Genomic DNA, 15,784 nt, shown 5'->3' with positions numbered 1-15,784 from the left:
AAATTATTATCAAAACACCATTTACACTAACATTACCTTAAACATGTAAACATTATATCACTCTCTTAATAAATTTAAATATGTTACACTTTAACAATTTATCTCATGATTTATATAGTTAATTATTATTTTGAAAATTATTATAATTTTTACTAAAATTAATTATATACATTAAAAATATATTTTTCGTTATTATCTTTACAAAAAAAATTTAAAGTTGTATTTCAAAATAAAAATAATATATTTTGATAAGTAAGATAAAATCAAATACAAGTTTTAAAATATTATTAAATTGATGTAGTAAACGTAATATTCTTATAAATAATTAAATAAATTGTATTTTCATTATATAATATTAATTATATATATTAAAGGTAATATATAAAGATTAAGATATTATTTAATTGATGTTAGTAATATAATATTTTAACAATGTCTAAATAAATTAATGTTTTATGATAAAGTAATATTTATTATATTTAATTAATATAATGTTAAAATATGTATATTAATTACATTTTTAAATAAATATATTTATATTAAAAATTTACTATTAAATAAAATATAATTATTACAAAATTTAATATATATATATATATATATATATATATAAGACAATTTATATTATACACATTGACGTGTGCATATAAAGATATACATATATAATTTATTTTATTCATTATTTTAATAATTAATTTAAATTTAATGATACATTTTAAATTTTTTAATCAAATGATTGAATGAAAATGAACTAAAAATATTTTAATTAAAAGTATTTTTTATGAATAATTAATTTAAAAGTAATTTTAAAAATTTTAGAATGATTATTATTTAGTAATATTAAGTTAATATAATAGTAGTATCTCTAAGGAATTAAAATGTAATTTAATTCATATTTTAACATATAAAGAATGAATATTATAATACTTATATTTCTCGGGAGAGGAGAGTATAATTTAAGTTAAATGAATTAAATTGTATATTTTAACACAAAAATGAAAAATAATATAATACTCTTATCTATCAAAGGAAGATAATGTAATTTATTTTAAATATAATTTTAATATATAATATAAACCAATATTAAAAATATATTATAGAACTATATACTCTTATTTTTTCAAGTCTCTTCTTGCTTTGTCCCGACTAGTCGTCCCTCTAACCTAGATCCAGGGCCAACCTGGAGTAGTTTGTAGAATTAATTTTAGGAAAAAAATATTTAAACAAATATAGAGACTAAATCACGGTATCACTTTTATTAATATTTACAAGTAATATATTTAAGTTTATATTTATTGGATATTTTTAATTATATATTTTTATTCATTACTTCATTAGTAAGACATTTGTTAAGTAGACCTTAATAATAGATATGGACCAAACGCCAAAGCTTTAACGTTCATTAATCCTGACACAAACCTAAAACCAAAGAAGAAGAAAAAGTATTCCCAACACTACGCATAACCAAGAAATATCTATAGAGAATAGGATTAGTGTCCTATGATTAGGACCATATGTATGAGTGTTTTTAAAAATTTGAACGTAATGAAACAACTTTATAAAAACAATTCAATTTGAACTAAATTGTTTATGTAAAATAGATTGATTTTTTTCCCTCAAAATAATTCAGATTTGGTAGATTAGTTTAGTTTGGTTTTGTTTTTCTTTTCACATTCATATGATTTGGCTTTTCATAAAAAAAAAATCACTTTATATAATTGATTTCACGTGTATTTAGACACATGTAAAAAAAAAAAAAATCGAATTATAAATTAACATCTATGATACAAAAATTACACTTAATAATTTCCATTTTGACATGATAAATTACTTAAAAATTTGAACCAAACATATACTTAATAAAAATCAAATTGTTTTCATTAATAATTTAATTCAATTTTTTCTCAAAACATACAATTCAATTTTTATGATTTGGTTTAAAACGGTTCGAACTCATTTTTGCAAACTACCTATACTAATATATAAAGGGAATAGCCTTTTTTAGTAACTATCTTGGTCTCCACAATTTTTGGATCATTATACCCTTTTATTTTAAAAAAATTAGAAAAAATATTTTTTTATCAAATTTAAGAACTTAAAATTAATAGATTAATCATAATACCAATTAGATTAATATACTTTTATTATTTAATTTTTATTTTTATTTTATTTTATATAAACTCTTTTATTTTTTATTTATTTTTTAATAATTATTTTTTTAATGAATAGTTTCTCATTTTTTTAATACAATGCAAGCACGAAATACCTTTTTTCTACTAGTATTTATAATGTGAGAACTTAAGGTTTGAGTTCTTACAAGAAGAGTTATATAATTGAATATCTAATTGTCTGGAATATATGATTATCTATTTTTATAAATATTTCTGATGATTTATATTGAATATCTAATTATCTTGATATGATTATTTATTTTTATGATATGTCTATGATTTTTTTTTTTGTAAAACTAGAAAATATTACAAAGTTGATTATAATGAAAATTGAATCTAGATCTTATATTTTTAATTATCTCAATCCCTTTTCACTTAATCATTAGACTAATCCTAATAATTATATATTTAATGATTTAGAATTGACAGCTAAAAATTAATTTAATTATGTTTAGGAAACATGATTTTTACTAATTAAACTTTACTGTATTCTAGAGAAAATATAACTAAAAAATACGAATAAAAAAAATTGAAACAGACGAATGACACATAAAATACCGACATATTATTAAGAATGTCCAGCAGCACTCATGAAAGAAAACAGAGTCGCACCAAGAAACACAAAATACAGATTTGAATGGGAAATGAAAGACTGGAGCATAAAAAAGAAGAGAATGGTGAAAGAAATAACAAAGGAATGCCCCCTGCGGCTTAAAAGACACCAATAGCAGAAGCATACAAAGCCTTGGGCTTGTAAGAAAGACAATTCGGAATATACTTTGAGCTTCGTTTCTTAGCAGAATCCATCGAATCTATGGCTGGTTCATTCAAATACGCATATTTGCTTTTCGTCCACCTGCACATCTCACAACAACTCGTATTCTTTTCCCCAATAAAATAATTATAATAATAATAATTTTAAGTGATCATGTACACATCATTATTGATTGCTTAACAATTTTCCTTATTTTATTTGGAGGACTCTTATCTAAAATAACATTAGAAAAACAGTGGAAATGGAAGGGATGAAGCACTCTGTTTGGTCTAGATACGTTGTTAGGTTTCGTACAACTCTCAATTTCCTATTCTCTCTATTAATTCTCCTATTGGTCATTTCTTGAATACCCAAAAGTTCAATCAAATTGCTCCATTGTGACTGTCTTTTGTTTTCATATCTTGTGTCACCCTAACCCCACAGTCCTACATCAGCCACTGAATAGAACATCAACTTGCTGCCTGCTGCATCTATCTAGAATAGAAGGCAAAAGAATCTTTTGGCACAACGAAATGGACTCAAATTCTTCTTCCTTTTTACCCCACTACAGTTTGTCCTAGTAATTAAGAGGAACACCGAGAACCATTGACTTCAAATTAATTGGTCCTTATAGTTTTATATATATTTTTACTTTAAATAATTAATTTTTTTTTAGATATTTTAAAAACTATAAAAGTAATTTACTAACCAGTCCTTTATTCCGACGCGCACTTCTTTGTCCATAGCAACTGTTTTGCAATAAACATTCGTCCCCACAATCCGTTTAACCGTCTCTTTCTCGGTTTCGTCATAGGTATGATCGATCATCAGCGAGAACTCGAATCTCTGATACTCTTGTTCCTGTAAAACATCAATCATGGAACAAAATTACAACATGGGGATGAAGAATCACACTAATATCACTGTTACAGAATTCATATATGTCTACCTCGTACAGATCAAAAACAAAACATTAATTTCTCGTATGTCGATGATCATATATATATTATGTTATTAATTTGACACATGAACATGAAGCATACCGTGAGGGTGCGTGCACGGAGTCTAGCTGCAGCTTTAATAGCAGCAAGGAGGTGGTCCTCCTCCTCGATCCTTTTCTGCCTCCAAAACTTGGCAATTTCTCTGTTTGTGACACTCTCTTCTGCTTTTGGAGGTGATAACTTTGGAAGCACCTCTGCCTTTGATTCATGACCAACACTTTCTTCTTTTCTTTGCTTCATTGTCACTGATCTCTGACTCTATTCACCTGTCACTTGCCTCCAAAGCTATGTTATGTCAAATTAAAAGGGTCGTGACATGAAATAATTGTGGCAATTAATTCTGCGATCTAACTCACTATCCAACTTCTCTAGCTAGCTACACCGATAGATATAGGACTTTGTTGCATGTGGAGTTTCTGAGTCAGCCAGGATATTGGTATTTTACCTCGTATGGTAGTTGCGTGTGGATGGTGGAAAACAATAAAAACAAATTGGAATGGTGGTTGTATCTTATCTTATTTCTCAATCCACTCACTTACCCGTCTTCAGTCTTAACTCCTAAGAATATATAATAATACTTCCTCTTCCTCCAATCTTATTAAATATATTAAGATGCATTAATTATTAATTTTTTTTATACTTGCAAGTAGATATATTTATGATTATTAATACATCAAATAATTTTAATTTAAATATGTTTTTAGTCATGCAAAATGTACATATTCTTATTTTGATTTTTTTTTTAAAGTTAACTCACCCATTTTACATGAATTAAAAGCATATTTAAACATGGTATAAAGGATCGAAAGGAATATTTTACTTGTCCATTATTCTATTAGGTTCAATTTCGCTCCACTTTAATTCTTTTAATTACAATATTGTATATTTCACCGCTTCAAATTGATAAAATGTATTTCTTTTACTTTAAAATAAAACAAAATAAATCATTTAATTAGTGATAGTACTTAAATAATATCTTACTAATTATTTTAAGTGTATCAAGGCAAACGAAATTAGTCTAATTTATATCAAATGAAAAAATAAAAATTGATTATTTAATTAGAAATTATTTTAAATTTAATTTTTAATAATTTTTTCAATTTTATTATATTTCTCTTAAACTAATATTTTTTTTATTCTCTCTATTTCTTTCCTTCTTGTTAGATACTACCTAAGAAATACTAGTAATCTGCTGAGAGATTCAACTATTGTCACAAACACCGATAATCTTGTATCGTCTATTTGTTTAACATTCAACTTGACACAACACATGTGGAATTAAAAAAAAAAAAAAAAAAAAAAAAAACTGAATCCCAGCTAATACACGGTTTATTAAAGGACAAAAATCTAAGTCTATTTGTTTTTAAATTGAAATCCTAAATTAGGGTAAGAAGAAAATTTAAGTACAATAATTTTTATGCATAATTAGTGTTGTTATCCAACTTTGAATTTTATCTTGATATAATATATATAAATATATACTAATGAAATATATATTAAATGTAATTACATATTATTGGGATAAAATTTTAATTTTATTTGGATAATGATACTAATTATATATAAAGAATTATATCTAAGTTTTTTTTATTATAAATATTTGTTTTCCTTTCAATAAAACTCATTTTCACTCACTAAGCATACATAAGGAATTATACCATTGAAAATCGGGAATTAAACTTTAAACTCAGTTTCACTCGCTAAGCAATCAAAAATTTATCTTTGGCCAAAATAACATATTTGTATTTTGCACAGTTTTCTCTATAAAGAATCATGTTTGTAATAATAATAATAATAATAATAATAATAATAATAATAATTTTCCTTCCTTCCAATATGACTGAAGTTTCTTATCTCTATCTAGAATCTTCAATACGTGAACGTGGCCGGGCAGGACGCCCCTCAAAATAAACTGTGTCTAACACTAAACGTCTCTTTACGCTTTAAATTTCACTTGACGTGCAAATTTTGCCTGTCTCATTTTAATATACTCTAAATAAACTGTCTAACACTAAACGTCCGTGTTTAACGGTGTAGTGAGGTATAATATATGTAATTTTATTCGTCCTCGTTGGCCGTACTTCTAATTCTTTTAGTCAGTGATAATGAAACGTTAATTAAGTAATTAATATATACCAACCAATACCATTAGCCACTTCCTCGCTCGCGGCCATTCTCCAAATCAAAAAGCTGAAAACAAGTATGGCTAAATATTTTAAACAAAAACAACTAGTGTTAACTATGATTAATTTAAGAAGGTTAGGTAGAAGTAGATGAGTACATGTAAATACATCGCATTACGAAGGATTATTGAATCTAATCGCACTATACCAATGAAACAACTTATTAATATAAAGAACTTAATTTACATATATAAAAAAAGAAAGACTTATTTAGCTATTCCGTAATCACCAGGCTAAGCTAAATACTTAATGCTGTCTTACTTGGTTTAAGTACTAAGTTAAGCATGTTTTGTGCAGCCACCCCTGCCATGTGCAACTGATGTTGAAGGACTCTAGATCTGACCCTTCTAGACCGGGGGAACACCAATCCAATTCTTGTAGTATCTCAAAATCTAAAACAAAGAAACAACATGGATGGAGGTCCATTTCAACCTGCCAGACCAAAATCTCTGCAAATTTTCAGGTCTTATATTTGTCTTAATTATGACATTGGGCAAATTAAGTTTACATAGTTTTTTATTATAATTTTCTTTTGTTGCGGTAACAGACCTCCACCCTGGGAGATTTCCTAGCATAGGGACCTTCCTATAGCGAAGAAAATCATATATAAGGTCCTATGTTGAACCTCAAACTTCCAACTTCCAAAAGAGTGGTCAAGCCTTCATAAATCACTTGCATAAGAATTTGGGTTGTTCACATATTAAACTTGGGCGGGATCTACAGCTTTACCACCTTATATTTGGAAAGGGAAAAATAATCCATACTTCTTAATTATTATATTGTTGGACACTCGAAAATCATCCATATGTTTATGATATTATTCATTTTAGGTCTAAACCTTCATGGTTTATTTTTAGTTATCTTCCAAAAGATCTCATATTAATAGAGATTATGTTTACTTTATAAACATTTATTTATCTTCATGACTCAATGATTTAAAACTTTGTTTGTATCTTCAGCAAACCTCCCTTCAAACAAAAGACTATGATTTAATCTTCCCTTAAGTGGAAAACTATTTTTCATTTACGAGTATTAAATGGTAGCCCTTACTTCTTAGAGCTTCAACTACACTTGTTAGTGATGATATCACTATTAGGCACTTGGGATTCACACACAAATATCTTTACATCAGTATTATATTGTTCACTTTAGACCTAAATTTTTATAATTTTATTTTTTATCGTTTATCAAAAGATTTCATATCAATAAAAATTACGTGTGTTTTATAAACTTTTATTTCTCTTGATGGTCCAATGATGTGAAACTTGTGGAACTTTGCATCCACCCCCGACATATATTATATATCCCTGAGAATGCATTACAATTGGAATCTCTTTTTAGGTAAAACAAGTAAATGTTGGTTGCTAAATTGCTATTGAAGAATGTTCAAAACAACATCAGAGCTTTCTTGCCGAGACAGAGAGCAAGTTTTACTTTGCTTATTGTGAGCACCAAGTTTCTAGGTAATTTTGCAACTCAGTTATCCATTTGTCAGAGAAACAGTCATTATGATACACTACAACTTGGAACACCAGAAAGCATAAAACGAAAAACATAATCAATCCATGGAGAAAACGGAAAATAAAGACAAAAACCAAACACAAGCAAAGATGAGAATAACGTCCAATAGGAAAAAACTCAAAAAGATATCAATGATACCATATTCATTCATCCACGAAGCAGCTTTGGATTTGGTAAGTTATGCAAGTAGAGAAGTTTGGTTCAATTCAGTTGTGAACTATAATAAGTCGTAGTTTAATTAACGCAATAGGCAGCATTTTATTGGAAAGAAAAAAGTATGAAATGTTACATTACATGGTGTGTGGTATGCTAAGCGGAAGTGATTGTGAGGGCTTTGGTCTTAAACCTGTATCTGGGAGCTCTGGGGATGACCTGGCTGGGTCCCATGTGAAACTGACCGGGACTATCGGTGAGCGGTGGACCGTCATCGTAGACGTAGCCGAGGAGACGTGCACAGGCGGAGCACTTGATTTTGGTCCTCTTGCGCTGAATCCCCCAGTAATTGAGGGTTTCGAAGAAGGGGCGGATCTTGTCCTCCTTCTCGAAGGTGAACCTGGTGGCGTCCACCGCCGAGAACGAGACGGAGCCCTTGTTGCCGGCTTCGAAGTAGAAGTCCGGAGGGTAGGCGTAGCCGGAGTTCAGATTCAGGTTGGAACCGCATTCCCTGCAACTGTACGCGGAGGCCATCGTTGCTGTCAACAGCGAGATTTCTCTGTCGCTGCTTTTGTAAGAGATTTGTCCAAAGTCCAAAACGCGTCGTCGTGGGGACTGCTTCTTCTCGATTGTTCTGTGCTGCCGTAGTCTGAGGGCGCTCGTTTCGCTGAAAGGTCGTCCATCGTTGCCACGTCTTTGGCTCTTTGCTTCCGGAAGAATAAGATTATTTAATTGACATGTAAATCCTCAGTTATTATTATCAATAATCTCTGCTTCCCGAAAAAGTAAATAAATTAGTATTTCTAAAAAAAATAAAATGATAATTTTTTATATTTTTTTCTTCTATTTTATCCTTAAAATATAAATTAGTAGAAAAATAAAATAAAATACAACATAAAGATATCATTATCTTTGAAAAAGTATACACCAAAAAGTAGTATTCCCTTTATATAATATATATATAATACTAATATTGATTGTTACAAGTGATAACAATTTGTGTTTCTTAATTAAAATGTCAAAATTTCAAATCCTAATAGTGGAATGTTGGAAGGAAAACATGCATGACAACTCGAGCGAGGATATTTACTTATATGTGATAAATTGTGAAGAAAAAAAAAACTCATGTGAGAATATTTATATTTAAAAATTTGAGAACTATCATTATTAATAGTGTATCACTATAAATATTAAAGACTAATAATTGTTTTAATCATATGTCGAGTGTAGTGTTGAACTGCTCATCAGTGTTGAAAAACTTTAGAAGTTGAGAATTTTTTAAGAGTTGTAGTAATTAGAGGGATTTCTCTTTACAACATACTAGTTTGACCCTGAGAAAAAAAATATATAAGATTTTTATTCAAAATAGAATCTCATAAACTCGAGTTAGTTTGACCTTGAGAAGAAAAATATATAAGATTTTTATTCAAAATAGAATCTCATAAACTCAAGTTCTCAAAATTCTAGAGAGATAAAGTTTTAAAGATAAGGATTTTGGTTTGTGAGTTTCCTTTAACTATAAATCTTCCACTTTTGCTTTCTTAATTATAAGTAAAGTGTTGTTTGTTGATTAAGGTTAGCAAAAACTTTAAATTAAGCTTGTTCATCCGCTTGGAGTTGTTTTTTTTTCTTTTTTCCTTTTCCTTTCCTTGACATAGAGATTTTCGAGGTAAGGGAAGATGGATTTGTGGCTTTTATGTTGCATTTTGGTTAATTTTAGTCCTAAATATTGTTTGGATTTTGTGATGCTATAGTTGAGTTAACCCAATTAAAGAAGATTATGTGAAGGTTGGGGTTTGGGGTTCATAGGAAGAATGTGACGGTCTTGAATGATTTGTGGTTGCTTGTTGATTCTAAGTGCATGCATGTGTTAGTTGTAATGTGTATAACTATTGTTTGATGTTGCATATGTTAGATTTTTGTTTAGTTTTAGGTTTAGGTCAAAAATTGAGTTTTACTAATAATACTGCACTACTGTTCATTGTTCATATATAATATTGTAGTATTGTTCCCATTCCATTCCTTTATTTTGTGAAACTCCGATATGTAAATGACAAGGTCATTGACTTGCTCTATTTTTCTCTTTGTTCTCTTTAATTGACTTGCTCTATTTTATTATATTCATATAACACAAAAAAACGTTTGAAATTTCAACTTTCTAAGTGATAATTTTTTTTTATAACACACGTCAAGAAAAGGAAAAGGTGAAATATTAAATTGATATTATGATCTCTACAATATATATATATATATAAGATGAATTTGAGTTAGGGTTTCTATGAGTAGAATGAGATGAAAATAGATCTTAGTTGGGGAAAAATCCTCTCAACATAAAAACTGCGATCTCTTTCCATCCCTTGAGTTTGTTACTCTTATCCCTCTTCCTTTTATAACTCAACAAATATTTTATTTTATTTTTACTACGAATTTTTAAAATTTTTATATTGTGAAATTAGGATTTTTTTTATACTTTAAAGAAAAGAAATTAACATAAGGCATTGCAGCATTTAATTTTTTAGGGTTTAGGATTTATGTCTCTATTAACTTATTTAAAAAAAAAGGAAATATTGTTAAAATATTTGTTATAATAATTTACATTTACAAATGTTGTTAAAAAAATATCATATAATATATAACTAAAATACTAATATATATATATATATACATATATATAAATATTTTTTCTGTATCTAAATACTTTCGTTTATATAAAAAAATTTATATACCTAAATATTTCTCAATATCGAATATATTGATTTTTTTATATAAAAAATTTATCTTATGTTTCTATATTTTTATTTTTACATGTTTTTTATAATGACCAAGGTATTTGATCCTTCATCTTCAACATTACTAGTTAATGAATGTCATATTTTTGAGCTTATTATTCAAACTCACGAGCAAGAGCGAGAAGACGCTAATGCTTGGAGGACTAGTATAACTATGAATACATGGGCGAATGCTATTTAAGAGAATATGATATTATGGATAATTATTATTATTATTTATCTAGAAATAATTATTTTTTTATTATTTTTATTTTTGACTTTTTTAAAATTTGAACGTATGAATTTTTTTTTGAAATCTTATCATATGTAAAAAATTCACGAAAATTCTATAAAATTTACAAAGTTCCGTAAAATTCATTAAAATCCTAATTTAAAGTCATGCAGAATCCTACAAAGTGTTAAAAGTCATGAAAATTCTGCAAAGTCTTTTAAAATTTGCAAGATTTTTTTAACTAAAAAAGTCATTTAAAATCCTAATCCAATACACCCCTAAATGTTTGGTAACATTTTTGACTTGTTTTTTTAGTTAAAATATGTTAGACCATTGATGTATTTAAACTAAAAAAATAAGTGTGTATGGTAACAAATTCTACTAATATATGCTAAACAACTCACTTGTTTTTTTTTGGAATATGATAGCCAATTACATTAATGATATATTTTAAGATAATCCTTAGTTATAATTTGTTAACATACTTTAAATATTTATTTTTGACAAAAAAAAAAACGAATATAAAATTAGATACTTTGATATTATTCATTACATAGTATTTATAAAATTAAAGTAAATAGTTATTTATTTTTGTTGTCCCTAAAATTTTAGTTATAATTTTTTGTCAATTTTCATTTTTAATCATTAAAATTTTCTCTTCACTAATAATTTAACATCTAACGACAAATTTTTTACTTATGGGAAAAAAATCATGGACTAAAATCAAATAAAGTCAAAAACTAAAAACAAAATTATCAAAAAATTTAGGAGTGAAAATATATATAATGATAAAGTAAATAATAATGAAACTCAAATCATTCAAGTTGGCGTAACTATCTTACGTAAGAACACTTATACTTGTTAAGAATTACCCTTCAACGGGAGTTTTTTTCGATGTTTTCTTACTTCTTCTAACTCAAATTTTTTATTTATCATAATTATTTAAGCAATAAATTTTCAAAATAAATTATTAATAATTAAATTTTTTTTTATCAAAATATAAATTATTTACCTAAAATATAAAATATAATATCAGTTAAAAAAAATATTTATATAAATTTTAAATATAATTTATTATTCAATAAAATACTTATTTATAAAAAAATAATTATAAAATATAGTTATATATAATAAAAATTTAATCAATAAAACACATAAGTTAAAATATTAGTATGAATAAAGTAATAGATGTTGAGATAAATTTCTTAAGCCAAATAGAAATTTTCCATTTATCAATATTAAGAACCGTTGTCTCAGATTACAGAGTTAATGATAATAACACGTACCTGTATCTATTGACGTTGATCAAAAGGTTGCAGCGGAATAGTCTTTTGGTGTAATGATCTTCCTCAGCCAAATCAATGGATTCATTGATGGGACTTGATGTTACTCTTCTGATAGAGAGACAGAGAGACGTGTGTTTCTGATTTGGCATATTGGGGACCATGACCATCTTTATGATTTTAAACCTATTAGGGTTCCCATTAACCCCTAACGGGCCAAATCTGGTTTCCACTTATTTGGGTCCATATCAGTTTTTTCCTGTTGGCAGTCTAAAGGCTCACTAAAATTAGATCACTTTTATTGAGTCCAACTAAATGTAAATAACTAATATAAATACTACAAATAATATATGTAGTCCACAATATTTATTAGAAATAAAATTTCTAACAATCTCCCACTTGGGCTTCATATTCATTTAAGTATTTACATCACAAAATTCTTTAGGCGCGAAACCGTATGCTATTTACTTTTAGACTCCCCTTAAACAATCTGATCCATCTCATACAACAACAGGGAACCACTGCAGCTTTCATCATTATCTAATGTGACTAAACCACAATGATCACCACAATTGTATGCACTCAATGACATAGATCAAATATGGATAAGTGGCATGGAAATTACATGCAACGTGATCTTAATCATGTCTATTTCCAACTGGTCCAAACTTTATTCTTTATAAAGATCCATTCAAAACGCAACATATATATATTGCACAAAAACAAACTCAGAATAAAATTATGAACATCAACTTTATTTCTGTAGAAAATACAAATAATACAAATATTTGAAAAAAATAAAAATAAAGAAGACACAAAACATAAATGAGACTCCCACTAAACTAAGGTACTATAAGGAATTACACCCATATGAGCAGTGTGCTCATGAAAGACTTTAGGCACCAAACCCTTAGTAAGTGGATCAGCTAGCATAAAATTAGTCCCTATATATTCTATAGAAATTTGCTTATTCTAAACTATTTCCTTAACAACCAGAAACTTTATATCAATGAATTTTGACTTGGTTGTACTCCTATTGTTATTGGAATAAAGAACTGCAGAGTTATTATCACAATAGATTTTCAATGGCCTTTCAATGCCATTAACCACACGTAAATTAGTGATAAAATTTCGCAGCCATATCCCATGGTTGGATGCCTCAAAACAAGCAATGAACTCCCCAGTCATGGTTGATGAAGCTATAATAGTCTGTTTAACAGACTTCCAAGAGATAGCTCCTCCAGCCAACATAAAGATGTATCCAGATGTGGAGCGTTTACTGTCTTGACATCCGGCAAAATCAGAGTCTGAGTATCCAATGATCTCTAAACTATCAGACTTCTGATAAGTGAGCATATATCCTTTTGTTCTCTTCAAATAGCGCATTACACGCTTTACTGCTTTCCAATGCAGCATCCCAGGATTACTTAAGTATCTGGCCAAAACTCCCACTATAAATGCAATATCGGGACGAGTATAAACTTGAGCATACATTAGACTTCCCACAGCTGAAGCATAGAGAATCTTTTGCATCTCATTTCTTTCAAGGTCATTATTAGGACATTGTTTGAGGCTAAATTTGTCTCCCTTGGCTATAGGGGTATCTCCTGGTTTACTATCTTTCATGCCGAATCTATCTAAAACTTTATTGATATAGTTCTCTTGTGATAACCTTATGATACCATGAGAATGATCTCTTAGTATCTTAATACCTAATACAAAAGAGGCTTCACCAAGATCTTTCATTTCAAAATTCTTTGTTAAAAATCTCTTGGTTTCGTGCAATAAGCCTATATCGCTGCTGGCTAGCAGTATATCATTGACATATAACACCAAGAATATATATTTACTCCCACTAAACTTATGATAAACACAATCATCAACTATATTTGCCTCAAAACCATATGAGGTAATAACTTGATGGAACTTGTGATACCATTGACGGGAAGCTTGTTTGAGACCATAGATGGATTTCTTTAATTTGCATACCATAGACTTTGAGTCACCATACACAAAATTTTCTGGTTGCATCATATAAATTGTTTCTTCAATGTCACCATTTAGAAACGCAGTTTTAACATTCATCTGATGGAGCTCTAAATCATAATGAGCTACGAGTGTCATTATTATTCTAAAAGAATCCTTTGAAGAAACCGGAGAAAAGGTTTCTTTGTAATCAATGCCTTCTTTTTTAGTGAAACCTTTAGCAACTAAACGAGCCTTATATCTCTCGATATTACCTTTTGAATCCCTCTTGGTTTTAAATATCCATTTACAACCAATAGGTTTCACACCTTCAGGTAATTCAACGAGATCCCAAACATCGTTGTCTTGCATAGATTTCATCTCATCCTTCATGGCATCAATCCACTTTTGAGAGCTAGAACTTTGCATAGCTTGACAGAAGTTGATTGGATCATCATCTGTTAAACCAATGCCATCCTCATGTTCTTGAAGAAACACAATGTAATCATCTGGAATTGCACTTTTCCTTTCTCTAGTGGATCTCCTTAATGGCACTTCTTGAGATTGTTGAGCTTGCTCTATAGGTATTTGAGGGAGAACCTTAATATTGTCTTGTGTAGGGACAATGTTAGGAATAACTCCATGATTGTCACCTATTACTGGGGTAGGTATTGAAATAGTAATAGGCACGAGGACTTGATCACTGTCAATGACAGGTTTTCCCTCAAAGACAACATTTCTTATGTTCTCTTCCTTCCCAAACTCAACATCCTCAAGGAATCTCGCATTCCCCGTCTCAAAGAATGATCTAGTAGTGGGATTGTAACATTTATAGCCCCGAGAGCGTTCAGGATAACCAACAAAATAACAACTAACAGTCCTTGACTCTAGCTTGCTTTCATGCGGCCTATAAGGACGCGCTTCAGCCGGACAACCCCAAATGTGTAAATGTTTTAGACTTGGCCTTTTACCCGTCCATAGCTCATAAGGAGTTTTGTTAACTGCTTTACTTGGTACCCTATTTAGGATGTAGACTGCAATCTTAAGCGCTTCTCCCCACAATGACTCTGGTAATGAAGAATGACTAATCATACTTCTCACCATATCTTTAAAAGTCCTGTTTCTACGTTCTGCAACACCGTTCATGCTTGGTTTCCCAGGCATAGTATATTGAGGAACGATGCCACATTCCCTTAGGAAAAGCGCAAAAGGCCCTGAACGTTGTTCACCTGATCCATCATATTTACTGTAATATTCACTACCACGATCAGATTTGATAGCCTTAATTTTCTTTCCAAGTTGAAGCTCAACTTTAGCTTTAAAAGATTTGAAAACATCTAGGGATTGAGACTTCTCATGAATTAAAAATAGGTAGCCGTACCTTGAATAATCATCTATGAACGTAATGAAATATTGTTGTCCATTCCAAGATGTTGTAGGGAATGGTCCACAAATATCTGTGTGAATTAATTCCAAAACGTCCTTAGCCCTTTCGACACCTAATTTTCTATAATTTGTTTGTTTACCCTTAATACATTCAACGCAAACCTCAAAGTCTGACAAGTTAAAGGGTTCAAGAATCTCATCCGACACAAGCCTCTGAATTCTATGTTTAGAGATATGGCCTAAACGCTTATGCCATAAAGTGGCCGAGTTCTCATTTATTTTATGCTTCGTACCATGAGAATCAATGTAAAAATTTTCTTTATTGGAACTAACTACATCTAGTAAGTATAAATTATCAATTAAAGAA

General features: G+C 28.9%; 2 protein-coding genes across 2 annotated transcripts; both read right to left on the bottom strand.

The window, feature by feature from the left end:
- Positions 1-2,714: 2,714 nt before the first annotated feature.
- On the bottom strand, positions 2,715-4,517 carry LOC109800895 (Big1). The gene is made up of 3 exons (XM_020361813.3): positions 3,969-4,517; positions 3,635-3,786; positions 2,715-3,027 (listed from the first exon to the last, which is right to left on the bottom strand). Exons 1-3 carry the CDS (start codon positions 4,164-4,166, stop codon positions 2,883-2,885), a joined length of 495 nt encoding a protein of 164 aa, XP_020217402.1. The 5' UTR covers positions 4,167-4,517; the 3' UTR covers positions 2,715-2,882.
- A 3,201-nt stretch (positions 4,518-7,718) lies between these two features.
- Positions 7,719-8,504, bottom strand: LOC109800679 (methionine-S-oxide reductase). Its single transcript, XM_020361503.3, has one exon. It carries the CDS (start codon positions 8,315-8,317, stop codon positions 7,940-7,942), a length of 378 nt encoding a protein of 125 aa, XP_020217092.1. The 5' UTR covers positions 8,318-8,504; the 3' UTR covers positions 7,719-7,939.
- Positions 8,505-15,784: the final 7,280 nt, after the last annotated feature.

Source organism: Cajanus cajan, chromosome 11 (genome assembly GCF_000230855.2).
Source record: "Cajanus cajan strain Asha chromosome 11, NIPB_CcT2T_4, whole genome shotgun sequence".
NCBI lineage: Eukaryota > Viridiplantae > Streptophyta > Magnoliopsida > Fabales > Fabaceae > Cajanus > Cajanus cajan.
This window is presented reverse-complemented; position numbering and strand designations above follow the sequence as displayed.